This window comes from Tympanuchus pallidicinctus, unplaced genomic scaffold, assembly GCF_026119805.1.
Source record: "Tympanuchus pallidicinctus isolate F22 unplaced genomic scaffold, pur_lepc_1.0 scaffold8, whole genome shotgun sequence".
In the NCBI taxonomy this organism is placed as follows: domain Eukaryota; kingdom Metazoa; phylum Chordata; class Aves; order Galliformes; family Phasianidae; genus Tympanuchus; species Tympanuchus pallidicinctus.
Genome location: NW_026294802.1, coordinates 13139658 through 13149890, shown reverse-complemented (window position 1 = coordinate 13149890; position 10233 = coordinate 13139658). Strand labels below are relative to the sequence as shown.

Here is a 10233-nt window from a genome sequence, read left to right as displayed (position 1 = left end):
GAAGGCAGTGGGTTGAAACATGCGGTGTGAAAAAAAATTACAGCAATAATCTCCCAAACCACAGCCGTACATGCTCCGCCTTCAGCTAACGGCCTCACTGCAGAGTTGCGGTGGGAGGGGAGGAGGGACCAGAGGGCGATTGAGTGAAGTTCCTTCTTCCACTTCCTCCCTCTCTGCAACCTGACCCCTTGCTTCAGCTCAAGGTCTGATACCCAAATTTGCCCGTGTCTGCCGGCTGTTTGCCTTGACCTGACTTTCCTTTGCCCCAGGCACTGTCCTCCACCACAGGTCTAAGGACATGCAAGCCATCAAGTGTGTCGTGGTGGGAGATGGGTATGTATCCCCTTCTTTTTCTCTGGGAGGGAGTGGTGGTGATGAGGGGTGAGGAAGAAAGTTGCTGCTTGCTGAGACCTCCCCAGCTTCATGTCCTATCTCTTGCAGCTCTGCATTGCATTTTTTGCTACTCTTTCTTCACCATGGCAAAGAATATGGCTCTGAAGAGCCTGGGGAGGGAGGAGAGGGTGCTTTGAAGGGCATTTGCAAAAGTGGAACTGTCACTCACAGGCCTGGCAGATCTGGCTCACATGCAGGAGGCAGTGGCATGGCATCACTGACAGATTCAACCTATGGGCAGGAGTCAGATTGAAAACCCAAGAGGTGCAAGTGCCCTGCTCTAGGGGAATGGCTCCTTGAAGGCCATCTGCTCACTGGGGCTGGCCAAAGGAGGATGCAGAGCTATGGTCCTGATGATATATCCTCCAGTGTCTGCATGTTCAGCCTTTCTCAACATGTTCTCCCTTCTTCAGTGTGTAGGAAGAGTGTTTGGTGATGGATTTCTTTGGGCACAAGGAGAGGGGGATCACAATGAGTTGGGCATAGGTTTATACCCCTTGGAGGCGTGCACTGTCCATGTCCTATGATCTTTGGAAATCAATCTAAGCTGACAAAAAGTGAGGCAGTGCTGCTGGGGACCTGGGGGACAAGGTTTGTGGTCCACTGTCCTATGGGAGCAGTGGATGAAGGGAGCAGAGTCCAGCAGTGAGCAGGTCATCTGGCATGGAGTTGGTTAATTCATTTCCCAGCTGGGAGCTGGCCAGAATGTTATCTGGGGCAGCTATCAGGCAACAGATGAAGAGACATTTGCAGCAGCCTTGCTCCCCACAGTCACTTCCTCCTTCAGATCTACCTCAGGGAGGAAGAAGTCTGCAAACAACAATAGATGTCAGACATGTTCTCAGGGGTTGGGGCAACAGAGTGGGAGGAAGAGACAGGGACTGAGAGAGTTCTATGTAAGCATTGTTACATCTTGGAAAAGTCCCCTGAAGGGTGCAGGCTAGAGCTGGAAGAACAACAACACGGGGTATTGATATGTTGCCCTGTTAACCCGTAGTTTCCCTTCACATATTACACCGACTCTTGTAAACAAGGCAGCATTCCTCTTATAACATGGCTAACTCCACTACATGTCCTTCTGACCTCAAATCCTACAAAATCTTTAGTCCGCCCCACAATTCTGTTTCTCTTTATACCTCCTCACCCTCCACCTAGTTGTCTAGTCACTACCCAAAGCTCTATGGTTTTATTTCACACCCTTCACCTCCCTCCCACCCATACCAGTCTTGTCATTCTCCACCAGCTCAACCCTACTGACCACAGGACCTTCTGCCATCACTCAACTAAGCCCCTCGTGTTCCCCCATAGCTGTTCTGGCCTCATAGCCATCCCCATCACATATCCCCTGCCTCTTAGCTCTCCCTGAGTTCAATCACAGGACCTGCTTTGCCATAACCTTCACCTCTTTGGTGACCCTTGATGCTCCTCTTAGTTCAACCACACTTATTCAGAACCATCCCTCCCTTCCATGCCTAACTCACCCCCTTGGCACTACAGGTCTTCTGAGCCATTCTGCATAAAGTGAGCCTCTGTGATCATCTGCAACAAGAGCTAAGAGGGAAGCTAGGGAAAAAGAGGGTACTCAGTGAGGCAAATATAAGAATGGGAGGTGGCAGAGAGAAAAAAAAAGCATCAGAGCATGCTGAAGTGCTGCTTCATCTTCAGCTGCTTCAGAGTGTGATGACTGAGGTAGATGTCTTACCACTATAGCAAAGATGCCAACTGTGCATGTCAAGGGCACATCAATACATACAGCCATAGCTCTGCAAGAGAAGACTTTGCAGGTAGAGATGAAAAGCTTGGAGGTTGGTTCATGGCCAGATGGAGTGTCTCCACCAGTGCTCTTGCCCATTCTGTCTTGTGCTGCTACTCTGACTTATTTCTCTCCATCCTCATGCAGTGTGTGGGTGGGGGAGGCTGAGGAAGGAGGAAGCACCATCTACATGTGCAAAGAAGTGTGAGCAGCTTCAGTCAGCCACAAGGAGAGGCATCTTGCTGGTGGCTTGTAGCTCTTGGTAAGGGTGATAGTGCAGCTTGCAGTAGTTCATAGATGGTGCAAATTGTCAAGTCTGTAGACAGCTGGAAAGCTTAGTTCTGACATTTCTGCACAAAGACACCGTGTGGCTATTCTGGCTGTGAGTGTGCAGCACTGTGCACACTGGGAAAATGGGCTCTTATCCTCACCTGGATGCAGTCTGACTGAGGGATCTCCATACCAGATCATAAAAACAAGCATTTGTGCTCAAAGGCAACCAACTGTTCTGAGTAAACATCGTGTCTTCCTTCCATCTGGTAGTCAAACCTATGGCTATGTTATGTCTAGTCTTGTGAATGTTTTAATCCTTCCAGGGTTCTCCTAACAAACTCTAGCTTTGAGTCATGGGAGGGTTTCTCCATCTCACCACTGGAAGACTGCCTGGACTACCACTGTTCTCAGCTATGTTTCTTCTTTCTCTTCCAGAGCTGTGGGGAAAACCTGTCTCCTTATCAGCTACACCACCAATGCCTTTCCAGGAGAATACATCCCCACTGTGTGAGTGACACATCTACAGTCTGGGGGTGGGTGGGAGGCAAGGAAAGCAGGTTATAAAGGAATGTAAAGAGTTCCTGTCGCAAACCACCATACCAGTGGAGGAAGAGATGCCAAACCAACATGACTTCAGGTTGTCGTTCACCTTTCACTAGAAGCACAAGTGGCCTTATAAAACCAAAGTATAAATGGAACATTTGGAAAACATAAACTAACCCAAGGCTCTAAATGCCTGCTAAGTTTACGAGTAGTAGATGAAGTCTTGCTGCCAGACTACAAAAAATGGACCAGACCCAGAGAAAGTGGTTTTCTGTGTGAGGGACCACACAGGCTTCCTTGCTCAAGGTACTTGCTGTCACTGAAGCAGGAACTGATAACCCTGGTGGTAAGAGCACAGGATTCAGGTAAATGTCAGAGCAGAAGGTCTATGCAATAGACCGTAAGCAAACTTACGGTTGCCTTACTACAAAAAAAAGACATAGAAGCCATGGAGTGTGTCCAGAGAAGAGCAACAGAGCTCTTGAAGGGTCTGGAGCACAAGTCTGATGGAGAGTGGCTGAGAGATCTGGGGTTGTTCAGTCTGGAGACTCAGAGAGTCTCAGGGGAGATCTTCTCACTCTCTACCACAACCTGAAAGGAGGTTATGGTGAGGTGGGGGGGTTGGCCTCTTCTGCCATGTAACAGTGATAGGATTAGACATAATGGCCTCAAGCTGCACAAGGGGAGGTTCAGGTTGGATATTAGGCTATTTTCTTCTCAGAAAGAGTGATGTTGCAGTGGCTCAGGCTGCCCAGGGAGGTGGTGGAGTCTGGATGTGTTCCAGAACCATGTGGATGTGGCACTGAGGACATGGTCAGTGGGCATGGCGGGGATGGGCTGACATTTGGTCTAGATGATCTTAAAGATCTTTTCCAGCCTTAATGATTCTATGATTCTTAGTCATAGTAGCTGGATGCATTTTTCTCCCCACATTGTGTGAGGTATGTTTGGAGATGCATACTGTGCATCCTCATACAGCACCATTGAGATACGACTACATGCTCCCTAAAGTGGGAAAATGAATGTGTCAGATTGGCATCTCAGGTACAAGAAAACCTGAACGCCCTAGTTTTTACTGTGGACCAATTTGCAACAGAGGCAGAAATAGTGATTGTGGCAGCAAGAACCTCTCTCTTCTTGGAAGCCAGTTTGTGTAAGAACAGCGTACCTTCCTGGGAGTGGCTGTGAAATGGCCATGTATTTGTGGGCTGCATATCATTTTTCCTCATGCCCGAGACTTGTGGTTGGAGATGATGAAAGGAGGCCATTTTGTGTTCCTTGCAGTAAGACTTATCTCACAGTGGCAGTGTGTCATGAGCTCGTTCAAAAAGTCTTTTCATTGCTTCCTTCCTGTCACTGGTTTCACTTATGAAACATGAAAAATATACTAGAAACAACAGAGAAGAATCTACCCTTTGCCCTGAGAGGCACAGAGTAAAATTTTTTGCCCCATCCTTCTTCTACTTTTTGAGCCTCAATGTATGTCTCTGCATTTCAGGTTTGATAACTATTCTGCCAATGTGATGGTTGACAGCAAGCCTGTAAATCTGGGGCTATGGGATACTGCTGGACAAGAGGATTATGACAGGCTGAGGCCACTCTCTTACCCTCAGACGGTGTGTCACACTCCATGCTCCTCCTACTCTGGTTCTTCACATGTATTTTCTTTCCCTGCTGCAAAATCAACATTTGTCAGACAGCAATGATAGTATTGTTCCCTCCTCTCTTTGTCCTCTTCTGAGAATCCCTATGTTGATATACAATACCTGGAAATCCTAAAGGTAAAAGATATCAAAGGGTGTTTTGGAGTCCTCATCTACTCTTCATTACTGAGAAGCAAGGAAACTGAGATCCTCAAAACACTTATGAGTCCAGCTGACACTGGTTTTAATGTGGGATAGCTGCTTTATAGAGCCCTGAGAAACAAAAGCCCTTCTTAAGAAGTTAAAGTGGGTGAGGGAATTTAGGAGCAGGGGCAGGAGATTTCCACATTATTGTGAACTCCTATTTTGGCTTCTTTAAAAGAGTAAGGTTTCAAAGAGTGACCTTTAAAGAGTGGAGGTTTATAAACATGTATTTGATCTGCTGATGCCTCTGCTAAGTCCACTATTCTAACAGAATAAATGGGTGATCCTCCCCACCTTCCCTGAAGGATATTTTTCCTAGAAGTCTCTTGGAAAGCACAGAAAGAATCTGCTGTCTCAAGAATTGGTTTGAAGGTTGCCATTACAACCAAAAGGGCTGGAATTGAGGCACTGTTTGTTCCAGCTATGTTTGGCCGCATGTGAGTTAGATGCTTTATGTATACTGGCTGCCTAGGCTCCTTCTGCAGACAGTGAAAGCATGCCTATTTCTCAACAACATACTTGTAGCTACCATAGGACATGTGCCAAGCATAGGTGGGTAAAACTTTTCTGAGGTGCTTGTCTCTGGTGGCTGTAGAAATATGGCAGAGGGCAGGTTGGGCCTGGCACTCTTGATTGAGATAGCTGAAGTTGGATGAAATAAATATAACTCTGAAGAGTTGCTTTGGCTTTGTTTTGTTTTAAATTGAAGCCCAAATTGTGCCATGCCCAGAAGTGCTTATCCATACTCTGCCTCATTTGCCTCCTGCATGCCCACTTTTGGGGTTGAATGTCACTTTGTCTCAACAGCAGGCAATAACAGCTATCTGGTGTTCTCTGAGAAATGAACTGAACACTCTCAGACCGTTTCCCATACAAATGAATATTCTTACCACAAAAACCCCATCCTCATAGCTAAACGCTTGTCTCTTCTGATAGTGGTGGCTATGGTTACCATGAGTCAGGAGACTAAATATTCTTCCCTCCCCTAGAGGCAATCAACAGCAGTCTGGACAGTGTCAGATGGTGAGAGACAGCTTTCCTCAACATGACCCATTTTGGTGCCCACCCAGTTCTGCAATCCCCTCCCTGCCTCCGGTATTGCAATCCCATACACTCATTCTAACTCTGTACCATGGTTGCGTGCCTACAGGACGTCTTCCTGATCTGCTTCTCCCTTGTCAGCCCAGCATCTTATGAAAACGTCCGTGCTAAGGTGAGACAGAGCATCTTTGTCCATCAGTGGGTGAGAGAGTGAGTTTGGCGTTGGTCTTCTGAAGAGTTGACTGTGGATGGAAACTACTAAGGGGATGTCTAGAGCTAAGGGGGTAATATTGTTTTCTGCATACATTAGAAGGAATTGAATGTCAGCCTGATTTCTGAGTCTTTTATGCATCAGCTAAAGAAGGTGGTCAACCCCACTGAAGAATTATGATTTTTCTTGATGAGCTACTCTGTGTGAGACCACAGGCTTACGTTCTGATGGCACCTTTTATCCAAGACTGTCCATAGAATATGAAAAGCTGGTACCCACATCCTTTGTATAGGAAGTGAGGGAGGAAGGAGAGATGGAGAAAAACATAGTGTTTCCTTCCTGCAACTCTCAAGTTCCTCCTTGGTTTTCAGAAAGCTGTGAGGGATAGAGAACAGCTTATGCTTTCATTAGTAGATTGTATTTAGCACTGTCTCTCCTTTCACTTCTCACTATTCCCCTGCACTGGTGTCCGAGTTCCTGAGGGATTCAACTCATGCTTTGAGCTCCATGTCTGTAGACCCAGCAACAGGGGCTGGTCTGGGCCAGGCTGTAGTGCCCAACACTCAATGGAAGGGCATCTTGGAAGGACAGGGTGTTCTGCTAACGTTTTTGAGGGTGCCCTTTTATTTCATTCATGCATGTCCTTTCTTGTCTCTGCAATTTTGCTCCCTCATTAGTGGTTCCCCGAGGTGCGACACCATTGCCCCAGCACTCCCATCATCCTGGTGGGCACAAAGCTGGATCTTCGTGATGACAAAGACACCATTGAGAAGCTGAAGGAGAAGAAGCTTTCTCCTATTACATATCCTCAGGGTCTTGCCTTGGCCAAGGAAATCGGTATGTGCTTTGCAGGCAACACTGAAAAAAGAGAGGCAGAAGATAAGGGCTTCCTCTCAACCTTTTGAGGCTTCCTTAGAAGTATATCTGAAGAACAGGGGTCATGGGACAAAACGCACTTCAGGAGACTTAGGAGGGAGATGTGCTTCTTGAGGAAACATAAACAACTCAAGCCTCTGTCTTCTGCCTCTCTCTAGACGCCATCCTCAATACACACATAAATATGCACTCGCACAGTCTGCTCCCCTTTTACTCTGCTATTTCTATCTGGGCCAATATTTTCCTGTGAAAGCCGCAGCTGCTGTGTGGGCAGAGGCCTTCCGGAAATAGGCAGTAGACTGAGTTTTCTAACATCTCTCAGGAAGAGATGCAACAACAATTTCCTCAGATATCTGCGTTTCACCCCCCAATCTGGGCATCAGCTTCCCCCTGTATTTTGGGACATTGCACAAGTGTTTGCACCAGGTAACCCCTTGTCTCAGCTGTGGAAGAGAGGGTGAGGAACACAAGTTGAAGGACAAGTTTTCAACTGACTGTTCAAAAGTGAATGTGGGAAGCCGGGATAGCATAGCCAGCATCACGCAGCCTCAGATCTGACAATGGGAGTGGGAAATAAGCAAGTCCTGGTCTTGTACAGCTGAAAAAGCTTTGCCCTGAGGTCAGGATTGCCTGAGTCAGAGAAGCATGCCCTGATTTTGCTGTATGGATTTGGTCACGTGAGTTCTGTTTCTTCAGTTTGGGCAAGAGCCAAGTGCCTGGCTCTGCAGCACAAGATTTCTGAGAATTGGGACTGCAGAACTCCAAAAGTGAGGTGTTGTGTGATTTAAGATGCCACCAAAGGTTCTTGTGATCAGTCTGAATGACACTTGAAGCATAAGGAATCTAAGACCTCATCTCAAGAGGAGATTCAGGTGATGTTTAGGTATACAAATCAGGACATATCTAGAAAACAGGCAGTGAGGGTGGAGGGTGTTGTGGCTATGAGGTGATTGAGCCAGAGTTGTGCCGCTGACACAGATACATTCCTCCCTCTCATCTTGACAGCAATCTGTGGTATTCCTCCTCCTCTTGCATGATTCTGAGTCAGCAGCATTCACAGCAAGCTCCTGCATACCCCACCTGCTTACCCCCATTTCCTCCCTCCCCATTACAGCACCTGCTTTCCTCCCAACAGACTCTGTGAAATACCTCGAATGCTCAGCGTTGACGCAGCGTGGCCTGAAGACGGTGTTTGATGAGGCCATCCGAGCAGTCCTCTGCCCGCAGCCCACCCGAACGAAGAAACGAGCATGCAGCCTTCTCTAGGACAGTAAGTGTGAAAGGGATCCCTGGGAAAGACACCAGTGGCCATGTCCCTGGAGGCTCAAGGTGAAGTTAGAGAGTGCCCTGGGCAGCCTGAGCTGGTGGGTGGTAGCTCTGCCCAAGGCAGTGGGTTGAAACTAGATGATCTTCAAGGTCCACTCTAACCTAAGCCATTCTATGATTGCTGCTCCTGAACCCAGGTGGTTAGGATCTGTTGCATCTGGTGGAATGGGCCATCCTCCTTAGGGACAGGACAGAATGTGATAGGATGAAGACTGTGGGCACCTTGTCCATTGCCTGCCCTTGTGCAGGTTTGCACCCATCTCTTGATGCAGGGAGGCCCAGAATTTCTTGTCTCTGCCCTCACAGAAACTGTCACCTTCTGCCATAGAAGGAGCAGCATCCACACTGCCCTGAGGATGACCTGCTGTGAGCTATGTAAAGCCACAGCCTTTATCTACAAAGAGTGGTAAAAAAGCTGTTCCTTATTTATGGGAAATTGCCCAAATAGCTCTTCCTCTTCTAAGTCCCTGCTCAGCTCAGGGGATGTTTTGTACTGCTGTGCATTGGCAGACTGCAGCTGAGCCCCCAGGACCCCTTTGCTCCTCACATTGTCCTTTCTTGCCCGTCTCATCAACTCAAGGATGCAAGGCAAAGCTGGCCAGAGTCTGAGGACAGAGAGGAGCGAGATCTTTCCAAGCAGGACCTGGCCCTTTCCTTCTCCCCCACTACCAGGGCAAAAGGAGGGAGGGCAGGAGTATGACTGGGCTGGTTTCATGAGGCCTGTTTTTGTTTTGGCTGCAGGTTCTGGCCCCATCCTGATGCCAGGTTCAGCCTCACATGCAGGAGAGCGATGCCTCCACCATCCCGGAGCTCAGTACCTTCTGGCGGTCACTGTGCTTTTTACTTCTGCTAGCTTGAAAGACTGTTGTGGGTCTTCGGCACTGGTTTGTCCATTTACACAAGTGCCCCATGCCCCGGCTGTCCCATCCTCACCACCTTTCAGATCACAATGAGACCCAATAAACAGACCAGTCCATACGTCCTTGCCAAGCCTGTGGTGCAAATGTTGTGTTAGCCAAGACAGCACGGTGGTCACAGGAAAAAGTTTCCTCATCCCCTAGCAAGGCTTTCCCTCCTCTGCAGACTTTGGGAGGGGCCACCCAGCCCCAGACTGCTCTCAGTTTGCAGGGTGCTGGGGACACCCTTTTACCACAACACATCTGCACAAACACTGCTGGTTGGCTGTCATAGGTGGTCATATTGGTATTCACACTTGGTCACACTGCCAGGCACAGGCAGAACGAGAACAGGAAGGGGGAGGGCAGAAAAAGATAAAAAATACAACAGAGGAATGAGTCACCAGCCCAGACAAATCGCCTCCAAGTCACTAAAATTAAGCTGGAGAGAGTGGTCCCAGCGGTACAATGGATCTGGCAGCTGTGAGCACCTGCCTTGCTGATGCATTGCAGGGACTTAAGAAGCAGAAGTGCTATGGGGTGACTGCCACCACCTCCGCTCGTGGGTGGGAGGAGGGCTCCGGGTGAGATGATTGGCAATACAAAATCCTGCAGTCCTGGGAGGGCACAGGGAGCTGTGGAGTCAAGCCAGCTCGCCTCTCCTGGATGCAGATCTGCTGCTGAATTCCAAAGGCTGTGTCCTGCACAAGTGGGTGGCATGAGTTGTGTCAGCAGTAACACAACATGGCAAAGCCCTTGGGGTACCCTTCTGTCAGGGAAACTTCTCTGAATTCAATGCATGGCTGTGTCTGGGTACAGCAGCTCAATGCAGTAATACGGTTTAGACAATGCTTTCAGTTATATGGTCTGATTTTTGAATGGTTCTGTGTGGAGCCATGAGCTGGACTCAGGGATCCTTATGGGGCCTTTCCAACTTGGGAATTCTATGACTCTGTGGTTCTATGGAACTCTAGCCACTGATATCTGCATAGCAATCCTGGAGGATGTCCTGCAGCAGCAAATTCCATAGATCGCACACGAGCTGTCAAATGAATTGTCCAAGCTCGGTTTAAG

At 48.2% G+C, this 10233-nt stretch overlaps 2 protein-coding genes across 3 annotated transcripts in view; both read left to right on the top strand.

The window, feature by feature from the left end:
- MFNG (MFNG O-fucosylpeptide 3-beta-N-acetylglucosaminyltransferase) overlaps positions 1 to 10233 on the top strand; it is a 194203-nt gene that overhangs the window by 155980 nt on the left and 27990 nt on the right. The window lies entirely within an intron of this gene.
- RAC2 (Rac family small GTPase 2) lies at positions 124 to 9253 on the top strand. Of its 2 annotated transcripts, XM_052668761.1 has the most exons (7): positions 131 to 333; positions 2855 to 2926; positions 4461 to 4578; positions 5960 to 6022; positions 6739 to 6898; positions 8073 to 8207; positions 9005 to 9253. In XM_052668761.1, the coding sequence occupies exons 1-6, from the start codon at positions 299 to 301 to the stop codon at positions 8201 to 8203; spliced, it is 579 nt and encodes a 192-aa protein (XP_052524721.1). In that variant the 5' UTR covers positions 131 to 298; the 3' UTR covers positions 8204 to 8207; positions 9005 to 9253. The 2 variants fall into 2 exon arrangements, with proteins under 2 accessions (XP_052524724.1, XP_052524721.1); XM_052668764.1 differs by lacking the exon at positions 9005 to 9253 and having other exon boundaries at positions 124 to 333; positions 6739 to 6902; positions 8073 to 8133.

Coding starts and splice junctions, on each gene's coding strand:
- RAC2 (XM_052668761.1), top strand. CDS start 299: ATGCAAGCCATCAAGTGTGTCGTGGTGGGAGATGG. Junction 6,023..6,738: donor ATGAAAACGTCCGTGCTAAG/GTGAGACAGAGC, acceptor CTCCCTCATTAG/TGGTTCCCCGAGGTGCGACA. Junction 6,899..8,072: donor TGCCTTGGCCAAGGAAATCG/GTATGTGCTTTG, acceptor TCCTCCCAACAG/ACTCTGTGAAATACCTCGAA.